This window comes from Stylophora pistillata, chromosome 1 (assembly GCF_964205215.1).
Source record: "Stylophora pistillata chromosome 1, jaStyPist1.2, whole genome shotgun sequence".
In the NCBI taxonomy this organism is placed as follows: Eukaryota; Metazoa; Cnidaria; class Anthozoa; order Scleractinia; family Pocilloporidae; genus Stylophora; species Stylophora pistillata.
In genome coordinates, this window is record NC_142519.1 from 23712470 (window position 1) to 23729953 (window position 17484).

The following is a 17484-nucleotide window of genomic DNA, read 5'->3' on the forward strand; positions in this document are numbered from 1 at the left end:
AAATTTGGTTCGAACCCCAATTCAGAGAATAAAATGAAAAATTGGGGTTTGATCCGTCCACCATCCCACACCACACATAACACTTGATAAGTCACCTAGCTTGTGAGACAAAGATCTCTTTGTACAAGGTAACTTGGTTATATCAACTAAGTTGACATTGTAAATGGCCATCGTAAAGAGTTTAAAAGTTGAGGTTTCCAGCGTTAGCCCTTCAAATTAACTTATTGCCCCCACCGACGCAGCACCACAGTACAGTATTACAATACAATCTTTTAATATATATATATATGTATTGAAATAGTATTAGAATTTATTTCTCTCCATTATAATACAGCAACAGCTTAATATATATATATATATATGTATTGAAATAGTATTAAAATTTATTTCTCTCCATTATAATACAGCAACAGCTTAATATATATATGTATCGAAATAGTATTAGAATTTATTTCTCTCCATTTTAATACAGCAACATTACAATTTGAGATCGTTTCTCCATCGAACCTCCCCCACCACACCCACCGCTTCCCTAAAGATTTCTTTAATATTTTAAAACATTGTCTATCTTGTGGTACAAAATTAATTTCAAACGCATGCGTTTTTGTGTAACCAAACGTCTGTCTTAACACACATGCGTATTACAAGATGATATTACCATAAGATAGAGAGAATTTTCAAAATTTAATACTTATACATTTCCTCTAAGTGGTCAGAAATGATGGCGTCGACTTTGACACTTTGTTTAGATTCTTGAAGAAGTCATTCTTTATGTAATCTTTAAAGAGAAGAATGAAGGATTAAATGAACAATTAGACCACATTGCACACACAAAAAAGGAAAGAAACGAACAAATACGCAATAAAACAAAGTGTACTCGCCTCAAACAAGTTTCTGTTCGTCTTCATGACCTTTCTAAACTTATAACCTTCGTGGTACCTGAAAGAGGAAAAGAAAGTGCGCAGCGTAGTTAATCAGTACTGCCTTTTTCTTTCTTGAGGCGCACAACGGTTTAACGTATATCGCAGATGTCCATTGGTAAATAGATAAATAATATAAATACAGACAAACATTTGTACTTTCTCATGATCAAAAAGACACAAAATTGACAAAATATGGGTAAATGCATTACGTGTGGCTTTTCACGCACAAGAAACCAAGGGATCGATGAGTTATTTTTCCTCACATTTTAAAACATTTGGAAAATTCTGAACAAGATTGAAATCCTGTTCTCACCAAACGTCTGTCGTAAAACGTATGCGTATTAGAAGATTTTGGTACCACAAGGTGAACAACTTTTACAAATAATTTGCAAACCTTTCTAACTGACAGCCCTAAATTGCGCTTACCATACCAAAAGATTATCTTTGTCCTTGGTTTCTTTCCTGAGGTTGTCAGTTTTCGTGAAATCTGTGTAGAAATGAACGAGAATTCACAAACAGCACTTATCAGACACTCACTGACAAGTCCTCTTTTCAGAGAAAAGTCAACCTTGAAAAAAAAGGATGTATCTAGAGAGACGTTTTTTACACGAAACGTACGCGTTTAAAATGAAAGTTACACAAATTAGAGAACTTTTTCAAACACTTGATAAAACTGGTGAAGAGAAGTAGGTGTTGAAGAAAAGGTTCAGGAGAAAGAAACAAATGAGAAAATATAATGATTCAATCAAAAGACATCGAAAAAGTCGCGAAGAGGCTAAGACAAGAGGAGTGAGATTTTACTCTAGCTTGACGTTTCCCTTCCTAACGCAAACCGAATTTCCCTGACTTTTCCCTATATTTGAACATTGTTTTTCTTAAATTTTCCCTGACTCGAGCAACCACGTGAAGCGAAACCAAAATTGGGTCCCCAGGGGCGCGATACGGAAGCCGGCATAAAACAAAAATAATTCACCTCTCGGAAATTTTAGTCTTTGAATAATACCACTAAACCCTAAATAGACGGCAAAAGAAATTCAAAGGCCTACAGTGACCAACAAAAGATCCAATAGCTTTTAAACCAAATGAAAGCTGCAGGGTGTTCCCTGACCCAACACCAACAGACCTATTAACTTTCACCAGAAGCATGGAACCTAGAAGCGCCTAAATTCTTCTACAGTGTTTACAAACGAGCTGGCTCCGCCAGTTCGAAAGGCGGATAACACTATTTACTGCATAAATCTCCACCCGGTGGATAGCGCAGTAATTTCTATCACCACTTTCCGCTAGAGAGCGATTTATCCCAGGCCATTGGATAGCGTTATCCGCCCTTTGAAAAACTGGGCCCAGGAGGTTATCATGCAATAAAGAAAACCGCGGATCCTTTTGAGCTTAAATATGGAATCAGAGGCGTTCGGCGTCCTCGCCCGGAAGCGCTGCACAAGTTTGATATCTAAAGAGAGACTGGAAGACTTTTCTTGTAAATTTCAAGTCTAACTCCGCACTTAAACTTGGCGATAAGGAAAAGCAATAAATCGAGTGGACTGCTTTGTGGATTTAAACTGGAAAGGATCTGCTCGAAAACGTGACTGCTAAAAGAAATTAACTGTTGAGTGTTAAAAGAAATGAAATAAGATTTCGATCGTGTGTAGAACTCCTTGAAGACAGTGAGAAGGTCAAATGTGGTGGGAGAACCTGCGATTTAAGCTTCCTGAGAGTTTTCTGGCGCGGAGTTTTAAGTGATGCTTTGGAGAGTTGATTCACCCTCTAACCAATCGAAGCTATTGTTTGAGAGTGGATAAGAGATAAGAAGTACAGCTGCATGTCGACGAATAAGTAAGCCTATCATATCTCTCGGTCAGGAAATACGCTATGATTGGTCAATTTAGCAGGCCGTAGCTCATTGTAAGGCCTGCTAAAATTAAAAGGTTTGTTTAAGTTAAAATCTCCCCCCCCCCCCCCCCGCATATTAAACCAAAAGATTAAATAAATACCTTACTAACCTCACTTTCTCGGTACGTGTTTAAGTTACAGAATCTCGCATTTTCTGCTCAGATTTACGGCACGCAGGAAATAAGTGTGAAAAAAAAAATCGGTCCGTAAATTACTGTATTGATCCAAAACTCGGTAAGTGAACCGAGTCTCCGCTAAAATGAATTATTGCATCAAATGTTTATATAAAGTTGTAGTCTAATGATTGTGCTGAAAATTTTTTCCCCTAAGAAAAGCTGTTTTAATTTTAAGTCTTTTCCACCTCGTGTTCATTCGATTTTGTGTTTAAATCACAATTTCCTCATTGTAATCATGTTTATCATCGGTAAGGGCTGTATCACTCTGTGTCGATTTAGAACTTTTCTCTATTTTTTTCCCTCTTTTTCTCTTTGGAGCTTTAACTCTTCTGTAAGCCACGGAGGAAAATCGTGGTCAAGTGGTCACTCTATCCGTTCAGGTAAACGTGGTGCTAATTCTCGACTGGAGGAACGTTTTGAGTCCATGTAGTTCAAAATTGCGTGATTTTTCCACAAATTATATATCAAAATTTTTCTATACGCTGAAAGCTTTCTGCTGATTAATTTTCTTTCAAACTTTACTTCAAAAACCCTTGCTTCCAGCTACCTCAAAATATACCGTGAACCGTTAAAATGACGCGCGTGATAAGTGCCAATACAGGCTTACATCAGGTAAGTTTGGCTTGTCGTATCTCTTAAACAAGCACGGTGACCTATCTTTTCAGTTGCATATTTGAAACAGATATTGGTAGGGAACATTTACAGGAAAGAAAAAAAATTGTTCCCTAACTTTTTTCCTGAGGAATCACCTTAAGTAACATTCCATTATCATATGACCCGTCCGGCCCCGCTTGCGCAATCCCATAGAAAACCATAGTGAAAGCTGACGTGTGCAGGGCCGGTTGGGTTGACGTGAGTTGTTGCTACAAAAACTTACAGGAAAACAGTAATGAGGAAAAAGTTCGCGTTTTTCAAAGTATTGGGAGTTTCTTGGTCTGACTCGAAAATATAAACTTAAGGAAAAGTTGTAATTCCAGGATTTTTTCTGTGTGTTCGTGTGGCTGCGTGTGCCCCTCTGTCGCGTCCTTTTTAGATTGAAGAGCTGCACATGGACCGTAAACTGAACTCGCGACGCTAGAAGAGCGCTCAAGTGAATGAGATCGTCCTCACAGTCCACTCTAACCAGAAAGTAAATTCTGATTGGCTGAGCCCGCGTTGTACACAGCCCATCTTTGCGACATAAAATACCTAAAATTATGCTTCTATGTTGTGTCCTTCTGCCTCAATGTGTGTTTCTTAATGATAACAAACCACTCACCTTGGACACCTCATAGAGAAGATCACAATCCATTGAAATCCAAGATGTTTTATATACATCGATATTCCCTCTCTTCCTCGAATCCTGTTTTAAAATAAAAAGTACAAAACTCTCCTAAATTTTTTCCGTTTACATACAAGTTTTAATATATGAAGTCTTGTCTTAAATGGGTTATAATTGAATCTTTTTTGAGATTTTTTGGGTAATATACACTTCTTACACAAAGTCAAACATCTGATCAGCGCATAAAGACAGACCGGTGTACGAAACAGTTCATCCTTTTTGGGGGGACCAAGTCTTTGCATCACAGATCAAGACTAAGGAAGAGATTTGTTGGGGACACCAACCCATGAAAGGGTCAGCATTTAGTCTCCCATCTCTTGTAAAAAGTCAGACGTCCGCTCAGCGCATAAAGACAGTCCAGCGTCCGAAATAGTTTTTCCCATTTTTGGGGGACCAAGTCTTTGCATCACAGATCAAGACTAAGGAAGAGACTTTGTGGGGGACACTAACCCATGAAAGGGTCAGCATTGAGTCTCCCATCACTTGTATGAAGTCAAACACCTGATCAGTACGTAAAGACAGTGCGTAAAGACAGTCCAGTGCCCGGAACATTTTAACCACTTATATTGGGCACCAAGTCTTTGCAATTGAAAGTCAGTACAAAGTCAAACTTCTGTTCAGCGTAGGTAGACAATCCGTTTTTCCCTTCACAGATGAAGACTAACGAAGACATTTTGTGGGTGAAACCGACCCCTTTGTATCATAGATGAAGACTAACGAAAACTCCAATGTCCTAAAGGAGTATATATATTCCCTTAGCTCCGGTTGGAGCATAGGCCATTAACCACTTCCGTCCTCCATCGGGTTCTGTCCTGGGCAAATCTTCCTAAAGTGGCCCAAGTGTGGCCCCAGTTTCTCATTTGGGACTCTACACCTCTTCTCCAGGAGTTCCTGGGACGACCCCTCTTTCTCTTGCCCTGAGGGTTCCAACGTAGTGCCTGCCGGGTGATGTTGTTAGCCGGTTTCCTTAGGATGTGACCTATCCATCTCCACTTTGCCTCTCAAAGTCCAACCCTACGTCCTCGTCGTGAGAGGTGGAAACAGGTAATGCTGGCTAACAGGGCTCTGGTGAAGCTGCATAGGCTAATCCCCCGTGCAGTGGATGTAACGGATTACAGAATCATTGATCAATTTTAACTTAACCTAAAGGAGTAGTTTTCTAAAAATGTGTTATTCCTCGCATCGCCTATTAAATCTTAGCCCAGTTTCATCGCAATTTGTTAGAGTGAAAACCTCGTGGAAGCATTTAAGCAAAAGTTAAAACTTACCTTTCTTGCACTTGTAATGTTTCTATATTATCTACATCACTACTTATCTCAGCTCACGAAATAAGCTCCACTGGCAAACCTCAAACGAGATTGAAAGAGCATCTGTCTTTCCTGGGAAGGAAACAAGGAAACCATTAATGACACCCACAGAGGACGCCATTGAATTCTATGATATAAAGCTGTTCCGCTGTTGTTTCAGTATAAAAACAGAGATACGTGTGCATTTGATTTGAACAGCTTCGTAAAGATGCTTTGCAACTTCGTAAAGATGCTTTGCAGCTTCTGGAAGATACTAATTGAAATTGATTTCGGTTACACTGTAACCAATTAAGCATGCTCTGTGCGAAGTTTAGTGATTTAACGGGCCAGGCGAGGGGCTTAAATGTTTTCTAGAGCGAACGGAAACTGATCCATATCTATTAAAAACAGCCGCACATTAGCATAAGAACAAGCGTGAAACAAACATTTGACTAATCTTTTCATGCCGAACTAACTTCATTTTAAAAACAAATATATCTTCACTAAATAATTTGGATATACCAACAAAGTTGAAATGGTAAATTGGCCACCGTAACGATTACAACAGCTGAAATTTATCTTCACCAAATCTGCCGTCTATACAGCAAGCATCCTCGTGCTCACTTTTTATTATTCTCTTTTTGCGTAGATATTAACGCTTATGCTTGTGCCTAAATAAAGAGAAACATGTCCATGAGAAGTGAGATGAGAGACATTTTTACTGCTGGCTACAACACGTTGGAATATTTGGAAACAATTTAGAAGTCTAAATTTAGGGTATAGATCCACCTTTGTCCACGTTCTTAACAACCCCATTAGGCATGGATACCATTTTGAATTACTGATGGTGGTGCAAAATCTTCCAGTTCACCATCAAATTGTACACTACACATCTGAAGTGAACTTGAGAACATATTTCAAAACAAAAGTCTTCTTTACCTGCTTCATCAGCTACTACTTGGATTTCACAACAAAGCAATCATCAATTAGGATAAATTCAAATTCCATCCTTAGGGCTGAACCCACCCTCCACTACTGGCACCTATCCGGTAACAAAAAAAATTTTTTTCTTCAATGTTTTCCTTGTGTTTAGATTTATAATGACATGATTTGACAGAAAAGCGAGCAAATAGACATTTCCTTTTTGCAACCCCACTCTACAAATGTTTGTTTACATAAGTCAGCCAGTCTGTTGCTTTGTTACCAACAAATATCCATCCTTTGCTTTGTTTCACCTTAAAAAAGGAATGTCTGTGAATCTAAGTTTGGCAACATAATTGAATGACTGAGACGCGTTTACAAAGGAGTTCATTTTTTAAATGAATTCCTTAAAAAGCAGTAAATTCTAAAAAGTACAATTCTTTCCATATTTATAACATAAATGAACATTGTACCCATCATCTGATTCGTCAATTCAGTTTTCAAGCAGATGCTTTATCAGGTTAAGCATTTGATCAGTGACAACTATAGATCCCTTTGAGAAAATCTAAATATCAGATTTTCAGATGTTGGCATCTGTGCAATCTCTCAGTCAGTTACCAGACTGTATTCAGTCATTCAGTCAGTTACCAGACTGTATTCAGTCTCTCAGTCAGTTACCAGACTGTATTCGGTCATTCAGTCAGTTACCAGACTGTATTCGGTCATTCAGTCAGTTACCAGACTGTATTCGGTCATTCAGTCAGTGACCAGACTGTATTCGGTCTCTCAGTCAGTTACCAGACTGTATTCGGTCATTCAGTCAGTTACCAGACTGTATTCAGTCTCTCAGTCAGTTACCAGACTGTATTCGGTCATTCAGTCAGTTACCAGACTGTATTCGGTCATTCAGTCAGTCACCAGACTGTATTCGGTCATTCAGTCAGTTACCAGACTGTATTCAGTCATTCAGTCAGTTAGCAAACTGTATTCAGTCATTCAGTCAGTTAGCAGACTGTATACATTCATTCAGTCAGTTACCAGACTGTATTCAGTCATTCAGTCAGTCAGCAGACTGTATTCAGTCATTCAGTCAGTTACCAGACTGTATTCAGGCATTCAGTCAGTTACCAGACTGTATTCAGTCATTCAGTCAGTTACCAGACTGTATTCAGTCATTCAGTCAGTTAGTCCTTCAGTCACACAGGGGTGGATCCAGGAATTTTTGATTGAGGGAGGGGGGGGGGGTCGAACCTTTGGTTCAGAAAGTACTGTTGGACTCATTCGAGGCAAATTACTTCTCCCCCGCACTCTCCACACCCCCTCCCACCAGCCGCGGTTGCACGTTATAATTCCTTGGCCGCTTACCGTTTACTTGGATTCAATAATTTAAAAAATCACCCAGTTAAAAAGTGATATACGATCCTGCGGATGTAAGAATTTCAGTCTCAGAGTTGTAAGCGTCAGGTCTGATAGGGGGGGTCCGGACCCCCCGGAACCTCCCCCTGGATCCGCCACTGGTCACACAATCTCACACAAACGTTACTGGTGTTTAGGTCCTTATCATTGAATTGATGTTACTGCAACCATCTTTCAGTTCATTTAATGTTTACTCAGTCAGTAGAAATAATGTCTATTAATTGTTAATCAGTTGATACATGTCGTTGATACATGTAGATTAGTTAGTCAGTCAGTCAATCCCCTTGAGCCACATGTTTGACAGCTAGTCTGTTGGATGGTACAATGCAGATGGGCAGTTTTTAGTCTGTCTGTGGACAGTCAAAAGATCCAATCGTAAAGTATGTTAATCAGTGGAAAAGTTATATGGCTAGATATTGATAAGGAAGTCATCAGCCACTCAGCCATCTGTAATAATAATAATAATAATAATAATAATAATAATTTCACAAAATCAGTAAAAATACAGGATAACAAACAAAATTAAGACAAATTAAGGTACAAATATTAAAACAAGTTTAAAAAGTCTCTAGCTGAGAGAAGTCTTGAATCTCTTTGGTATTAACAACTGTTCTACAGAGTAGCAGAATTCATCTTATGTCTGCATTATTTTGCTTCAACTTCATTCAGCAGAACAGCAAATAAATTGACGATACATGATCGACGTCCTTAATAATAACAATAAATTTTTCCTTAAAAATATTTCACAAAAAGCAGTTCTCTAAAAAAAAGAAAAATTCAGTAAACTAAGCTACATAATAAAAAATTGACTACTTAAATTCTGGCTTGCGCACTTTCCGATGTAATTTCCTGAAGAACTGGCTCTGTCTCTACGTCAGTGCAAACCATGCGCAACATTTCCGCTTCTAGATCCCTAATCTCATTGTGCCTTCGAATGATCAGCCCCCCATGCCGGCAGACCATAGCATGATCAACGGTAAAAAAGTCCCCACATGTGCAAATGCCAGGTAGGTCAGCGATCTCCCAGTCATACCTTAGTTTAATTGCGTCTCTGGATTCTCTTTTGTTCACATTAAAATTCATCTCCTTTATCGGGATCACTGTCAACCAATTCGAGGTTCCTTTCTCCGCAGCTAGCTCTACCGCGCGTTCAGTTTTGCTGAACAAGGATTCCCTCACTTGCTCACTCTGCCTCTTTAACAATTCATCTTTTTCTCTTTGTGCATTCGCTTGCAGGGTCTTAATTTCCATCTCATCCGGTGGCTCTTGGGCTTGCTTGATAATTTTCCACACAGGAGGGCCTGTGATCTCAACAGACGCCTCATACTCTTGTGATGCGGTTCTGGCTGGATTGATTAGCCCAAGCCCGCCTAAGTGAACAGGGAGTTCTAAAAGATCCCGTTCTTTCAGTGTGGTAGCATGCTCGGTGATAGCCGGCACAAGCAAATCCGCTATGGCACGCTCTAGCGGTTCGAGAAAAGGGGCTAAGCCTGGCAGAGTTCTTAAAAGAGATGTCCCACGGTGCCTTAGTCCAAACACAAAGGCTGCATAACTAGATTGAGGTTGTGTTGTAGCGAATTCCGCCAGTCTGGTTACTTGTACAACCCATTCCTCAAATTTTTCGTCAACATATTCTTCAAATACAGCTCTAGAACCAAGAGCCGCTCCTAAATGCTTGCGACCCTCAGTTGTGATGTTAATAGTTGTCTCGCTAAAGATCTCCTTAGCAGGTCGCTCTTTTTCAGGTTTCAAAATGAGCCAGCATTTTTGGGGGTTTGGAATATATCCCAGTGGAGGCCCGCTGACCATGAGCTCGTCCCACCATGTTTTCACATCCCCTAGGGAACCGCACCCAATTGCGTCATCCGCATACCAACATTGGCTAGCTGCGCTCTTGACTTGTAGTCGCGTTATGAGTGGCTGGAGGCTGATGGCGTATAGGCTCATGGCAAGCGGGTCGCCGTGTGTAGCGCCTTCGGATGATCTCAGTTCCTGTCCGCCCACGATGAAGAGGCGTGCGGGCTCCCTGTAAGTATTTATTGCGTATGTCGCTATTGATGGGCATAACACTCCAATATTATGCAGGGCGGCGGCTCTATTCAAGGAGTTGAAGGCGTTCGACGCGTCTATAAGCAGAACGGCGTCGCTGTTGTCATGTTCAAAAAGTTCCAGCATTGCGTGAATGGCCGCCTCGCTCCCACTCCTATGACCGGCGCACACTTGTAAAGAACCACTCGCATCTATAACATCCGGTTTGGTGACATTCGTGACACATTTTCCCATGGTCCTCCTTAGCACTTCGCCCACTCCAATCGGTCGCACCGCTCCTTCTCCTTTGTCAAGGGGAATAAGCCGATTCGCTAAAATTGCATCGAGACCCCGAGGGTCAACATATTCCGTGCATAGGCGTTTGGTCATGCTGGCTATAGCTTCACATAGTTCTGTTCTTGTTCTCTTAAAGGCCCATTTCCAACCGAGATGCCTTGCGCGCCCGGATCATTTTTCACATATGAAAAATACGCTATTTTCCTCGTAGTTGCGGAATCGCTTTGATATCTTCTTCCATCTTACTAATTAGGGCTTTCAAAGTTCCATCTTGAATCATGTGCGAACAACAAACTATCGTAGTATCCATATCAGTAAATACTTTTTAATGCTTACATGTATGACGGTCAAAAACGTCATTTGAAAAGTTGATGCCGCCGAAGAAGCGGTCTAGAGGAAGGCCGAGTCTGCCCGGCTCGGGAAAGGTTATTCGACTTCGAGAGCCTGTGTATGATTTAAGGAGGGCAAGGAAAACAACCATGGGTTTCGGTAACACTACAGACAGTGCTTTTGCAGAAATGTTATTGCATTGTTCCTTCGATGGAACTAGAAACTCAGGGGAGATTTTTTCGAGGTGAGAATAATTATTTGACTGATTTTTCCTTGAGATCCTGAGATATGTACGTACGCGATCTCATTAGTACAAGTCATTATTCTATGATTGAAATGCGTAAAGTAAATCAGTTTTGGCCAATATTGGTTGTTTGTTTATTTTTTATTTAGTGTTGAAGCCGAACAATTTCCTTCAACATCAGGTAAGCTTTGTACAAGTTTTATACACAAACTCGATTTATGATTTTTCAGTCTCAAATATTTAGCTGCAAATTTGTTCACTGTGTTCTTCACCAAATCTTTGTTTTTCCTTTTAATAGTGTTTGTGAATGACTATCAGAGTTCGCCATTTAACAATAGCGCGACTTTAAAACAAAAGCAAACGACTGCAAAGGATCTCGGATGGATATGGGCCTTTAAAGGATTTACAAGTAAGAATTCTTCTGATGCCGTTTGCATCGATACCAGAGAGCGGCCTGCCCGAGCCCCTAGTTCTTAGAGCGGCGTCCCTGACCATGTTTCCATTGATCTCATAGTACATACTGTCGAGAACGTCCTCAATAGGGCCAAACAGGAGAGACCCTAATTGGACACCCTGTGGGTCAGGGTGTTTTTTCCTTTAACTACTCCATGACGTCATCAGAAAGGGGTAAGATCCCTCCACCTTGATCATCACTTAGATATCGTAACGCCGAGTTGACTTGTCTCGTCATCACAAGATTTGCAAAAAATCTTTGACCTATTTGGAGGGTCTGTCGCCCTACGAGGGTTTCCAAGACGTCTCTGTATCATGCGTCCTTCACGGAGAATAGAGTCAACCTCGCCTTTCTTCCATAAAGTAAGACGCTTTGCCAAACAATCCTGATGATCTTTTTATTTCGATTTAGGATCGGGCTTTTGTAGGCAACGCGCAAGGAGAACAATAGCAATTTTATGAGCAATGAATTCTATTTCTGAGTCATTGTTCCATTTGTTAATTAGTTCTTTCAATGTATCGATGAATTCTTTTCCCGTTTTTCCGAAAGGGACTAAAAATGTATTCTTACGCCATTTGGATATTTCATCGTAGGCGTTCTCAATAATCGACACGTTAAAAATTATTGATCTTCCTTCATCATCTTGGCCCCAGACAAATGAAGAACGCATTATAATAATAATAATAATAATAATAATAATAATAATAATAATAATAATAATAATAATAATAATAATAACAATAAAAACTTTATTTTAAGTGTCAGATGTATTTAGCTGTACAAGCACAAGCTAATTGGGGAGACGATTATTACTATTATTATTACGATTATTATTACGATTATTATTGGGGAGACGATCAACGATTATTAATTAATAATATAAATTCTAAAATCTAAAAAACTAATTACTAAACCGTAGTAATTAATAAGTAATTTCATCAGCAAGTTATACTGTCACTAAATTTAGAGACTGCAATGCAGTCAATGAAGCAATCAATTAGTTACTAATTCAGTTAGCCAAAGAGTTAATCAGTCAGTGAGTCATGTATGATTCATTCCATGGGTTATTCAATTAGTTTATGAGCTATTTTTTCTGGTTGGTCGATTAGTCAGTTCACCAGTCAGTGAAAAAGGGAACAAATTGGCAAGTCTATCGGTAGGTTAGAGAATCAGTCATTCAGTACATCTACTGGTCAGGATGTCTGTAGCCAGAATGTTAGAGTGTGTATCATTCAGCAAGTTGGTCATTAAAGCCACAAGTTGATGAGCAAGTTGCTACATGTGACAATCAATTTAAAGCTTCAGCACCCCCACCAGGCAACCCCTCAGGCATTTGAACTTTCCAAGACTGGCTTGTTTAAATTTGCATGTTCAAATGTCCCCCGAAAAAAGAAAAATCAGTGAGCGTCACTTTGTACACTTTGACCAAGCTTCAAAACCTCAACTTTAGGAACTAATTTTTCTTCTGAGGCTGTGCTCTGAGAAAAATTGAAGGGAGCCTAGTGCTCTGAAGCTGTGAAATCCAGGGTGCCCAGCATATGCTTTTATGAAAAACTAAGATTCCTGAGTCATCCAAGTGCAAAAGTAAAGGTGCCAGGGGCCACTGGGCACTGGGCACTGTTAAGGCACAGTCCTGATCAGTCTGTCAAACAGTTAATCAGTCAATCAGTGAGTGAGCCTAAAAGATGCAAGATGTTCATTCAACCTAGAAATTTCTTAATGTAGAACAAAACTAAAAGCCTTGATGGAAAGACGCAATTTCTTTTGGAGTAAGATAATTGGCTATCAGAGAGCTATTTTAGGTCCAATGAGGAAAGAAGCATGAGAAGACAAACTGTCAATCAGCAGTGATTAACATCCCTCATTGCACATAATAATCATGAAATCAGGTGAATGAGCAAAGTGACCCACATTTTTTATGGGACAATTTTGGTGTACAAATCATCCCTTATAGATTGGACAATTTGAAAAAAAAAAAAAAACATTGGAGGGAATAAAAGATATAGACCCCAGAAACTTTGAGTAGATGATGTTTAAAATTGTGTGATTTTTCCACAAACTATAATTATATGGATGAAATTGTTCCTTACATTCAAAACTTTCTACCTTTCAAGTTTTTTTTAAGTGTTACTGTAAAAACTGTCGCTTCCAGCTACCACAAAATATATTGTGAACAGATAAAATGATGCACATGATTAGTGTCAGTTTAAGCAAAAGTGGTGTAAGTTTGGCCCATCATACAGAATTGTGCAAAAGTAATGCAAACACCTGATGAAATTCAATGAAATTCCTGTCTTTTCGACAAACTTTGATCCAAACCAAACTTTGCACAACATTTCGGCGGATTTTCGAGGCAGCTATTGCTTGGATTCATCCAAGATTTCACGGATCAATTCACTGGGGACATTAACAAGTCTCAAAATTTTGAGAGAACGCTTGTTTCTCCCAAAAATGACATTTAAAACTGCAATGTTAACAGCCTTGTGATTCCCTCTGTTTCACTGCATTTCTCATTATGATCACTTTCTCTTAACTTTCAGATGTACTCATGTTCATGATTTTAAAATGAACAAGGAGATGCACTGGGTGCCCTCCAAGGCCTTCATCAAGCTGAAATATTTATGACAACCATCACCATGGAGATTCACCAATGCCAGGAATGTAAACAAACACATTGGCAATTCCTGTTCTGAAGTTTGCATCTCAGTCATCCAATTCCAATGAATGCAGTGCATCAGAAAAAGAAAGGATAATCTTAACCAAGCAATTTTTAAAAGAAGAGGTTACATACAAATATTTGTTTAGAAGGACAAATGGAATGTTGTAAAACTGCAATTACTGCAGGGATAAATTAAGCAGTAGATCAGATTGAGTTCAAAAGCAACAGATACAGTGTAGGATTGAGTTCAAAAGCCAAGCCACCAGATAAATCTCTCACTGCAAGACAAACCTCAGTTGAGAAACCTGTCTTTCTAATTCTTTAGAAGTAGATGCTTTCCATTACAATACAGTTTGTGGGGAAAAAAATATGTGTGTTTACCCATACATTACCAAAATCATAATAATCAGTCGCTACAGCTCAACCCTGTGACACCAAGACTTCAAAGGTTGCAACTGAGAAGTTAACTAAAATCAAATCTGAAAGAAAACTGTAGATGCCATATTCCCAAACGCCTTGCTTAAAAACTAGGAATGAAACCATACTAATCTCTGTAAAACAATGCAAATCTCTTAACTCTAAATTTTAACAAGAATAGCAAGACAAACATTACTATGCCTGACCACATGAAAACTGAGGTGGGGTAATAACATGCATTTTTATAGCTAGTGTTGATTATGGGAAAACTCATTTAGACAAGTTTGATTTAGATTTCTTTTTCTACAGGGGTGGCTCTGCCTCTTTCTGTAATCCCCAATTTTATGCTGTCAAAACGCATCCTAGCTCGAATCAAAACAAAATGGACACAGTTCATGCAAGCGTTTGAAACCTTTTTGTGACAAGATATTATGATCTCTTGTTTTGTGTTCATTACATGACAGGTGGATCAAGCATGAAGTGTGTAGAATTGTTTTGTCTTCCTCAACCTTTTCATCATGAACTTTCATTCCATAAGAAAACTGAAGAAATAATGCTCTTTGTTCTAGCAAAATGACACTGAAGTTTCCACAAAAGTTCGATGAAAATTCAAACAAAAAAGAAACAGGGCATCTGACAGGATGTGGCGGTGCGGATCCGCATAATTCACCTACTTCCACATCCTCCACATCCTTCAGGCATTTTTCTGCATAAAACTAGAAAATTTCTACATATAAGCAAGAGAGCAACTGCTTACCATCCTCAGAAGCAAAATAGCGACAAGATTGATCATTTTGAAGAAATTATTCACCCGTCTTGCTTCCTATCCACATGGATAAATGTGTAAAAATTCAGTGATTTTGTGTTTGCATTTTAACTTGACTTCTGAGTAAACTTTATAAGCATCTATGAAGTTATTTAAATGGTCTTCTTTCATCAGAATTTGTTTTTGAGAAAATATGACTTCAAAAAAAATTACTGTGCACTGTTTTCTTTTTTGCTGTCTTTTGTGTTTTCTTTCCACATAAGCAAGCAAACCACTAAGGAATAAATGGGTAAAATATTTCTCATTTTCTTCTTGTTGTTCATGGGGACTAATTCTCTAAAAAATTTGGTTTTTTAATTAAACCAAAGGCAGCAAGATTAAACCAATTTGACCCCTAAATTATAGGGGTAGACATCCCTTCCACCACAGCTGGTCACTTGCATTGTTATCACAGGGAGAAGAGTTTTTCCTTTCATGCAAGAGCAAGCATTACCATGATGTGATGCACAGCTCGAGTGTTTGGGGGCAATAGCAGGTGCCATCCTTAATACAGGTTGATTTCTTGATATAGGTTGACCAACAAATGGTTTGTGTGATGTTCATGCTTAATATTTTGTCCAACCAGTCCAAAGAAGAAATATAATATGCAATAAGTTGTGGAAATATTTTGAACTCAAAGTGCTACCACCAATTTTGGAAGATAAACATGCAATAAATTTGACTTGAAAGGTAATTCTTAGTTTTATTTGAGAGTTGCCTCTTTAAGTAGCCATTCTAAGCAAGTAGAGGACAACATAACAAACCTATCCATGACAAATAAAAAAAAAAAAAGCAGGCAAAAAGAGATGGATGTGCAAACTGAAATCTTTTATTAGTGTGGTATTGCAGTGAAGAAGAACCAGCACTGCAGTGTTGCAGTGATCTCGAACCTTACAGTGTAACATGTTTGTAATTTCAAACTGAAGGTGTTCAATGAAATAATTAATGCAGTTTAATAACCTGTAGCTGATTGTACAACAAAATAGCAATACATGTAACATCCGAGTGAGTCTTGAACTAACAAATGGTAAACACCACAGCATACACTATTGAGTTATGGATGCACGCCGGAGGTTGCTAAGCATGAAAGAAGCGTAAGAGTTGCTCGAGGTGATAGCCGAGAGCGACTCTAGCTTCTTGAGTGCTTAGCAAACCTCCCAAGTGCATCCATAGTGCACTCAATAGTGTACCCTGTGGTGTTTACCATTTGTTTTATAACATAACATTGATACATTATAGCTAAAGAGTTCCCTTTTATTTAACAAATCTTACGTGGCCAGAAAAAACAAGCGCGTGTGGAAAAATAGTCTTTGCATTTGCTCACATCAGCAGCGTACACCCATAGGCAAATGGGGGACGCTAAATTGACCAATCAGAGTGCGTGCTTTACTTTGGTTATGTTATAATAAGAATTAGCTGATTGATCCCAAGCCAGGTTTGTTTATATTATAATCAACCTCTGAACCTCTATCACATGCACTATCGGCCAGCCAAAGACCAGCACACAGTAAAGATGAGTAAAACCAGACCAGGTAAGTCCTGAGACTTTTTTTCTATTGCAGTGTCGGTGTGTTGATAATATTTCTTGCAGTGATGCGGTGTTTGTTCTCTTCCGTTTGCAGCATTGCATTATTTTGAACCCTCCATGTCCCACTAAATAAACCAAACCCTAAGCAACTAAAATAATCCAAAAGGTTAAGTCCAGTATAAAGGAAAATACAAAAGGACCTACTGAGAACTTAAAGAAAGTGCAGTAAACCATGACTGACCTAGTTACAAGTTATAATAGTTTTGCCAGCATTTGATTGGTTGAGACTGGTAAATTAGATACATTTGCATCCTTCTTACATAAACACAGTGAAAAGAAAATGGAAAAAGCATATTCCTAGCCAAGTATTAGGCTAGTGAGAGTGCACTAATTGAAAAAGGGGCTGTACATGCTGTGAGTCACAAAAACAAAAGGTTCTTATTACACGGAATAAAATAGTAACATATCATGGTGTATCTTATTTACACCACCCAAAAGTTATTGCAAAATAAGGTGGCTCAAGTTTCAACAGGCTTTCAAATACTTGACACCAATTCAGTACTTAGCAACAGCAAAACACACAAGTCTCACTTTTGAAATTTTTCAAGCAAGAGGTTTTAACTTGTATTCTCTTACAGACTTAAAGACTTCTTTAAATTCCTAGATCTTTTTTTTTTCTCTTTACAATGAACGGTCCCATAAGTGATGAAGGTTAGGTTGTGTCCCGGGCCAGGTAATTACATTCGCCTTAATATTCTGATTAAGATTTTCTTTTTTCGCTCTTTTATG

The 17484-nt window shown here is 38.8% G+C and overlaps 1 protein-coding gene across 13 annotated transcripts in view; it reads right to left on the minus strand.

Moving 5' to 3' along the window:
- LOC111331366 (uncharacterized) overlaps positions 1-17484 on the minus strand; it is a 55027-nt gene that overhangs the window by 37002 nt on the left and 541 nt on the right. For 3 of the 13 annotated variants that reach the window (XR_015995568.1, XM_088745828.1, XM_088745826.1), the window contains exons 2-6: positions 6536-6638; positions 5454-5689; positions 4761-5043; positions 4248-4331; positions 1350-1410 (exon numbers count right to left, since the gene is read on the minus strand). The exons of 2 other annotated variants lie outside the window; for them this stretch is intronic. Coding sequence is in view for 7 of the 11 variants with exons in the window: in XM_088745828.1 (XP_088601954.1) it covers positions 1350-1410; positions 4248-4331; positions 4761-4862 (247 nt within the window). In the remaining 4 variants the exon portion in view is untranslated. Of the gene's footprint in view, positions 1-253; positions 779-881; positions 940-1349; positions 1411-4247; positions 4332-4760; positions 5044-5453; positions 5690-6535; positions 6639-8392; positions 16845-17484 lie in introns of those variants that run through there. 8 more of the 13 variants (XR_015995567.1, XM_088745796.1, XR_015995569.1 and 5 more) reach the window with 6 other exon arrangements.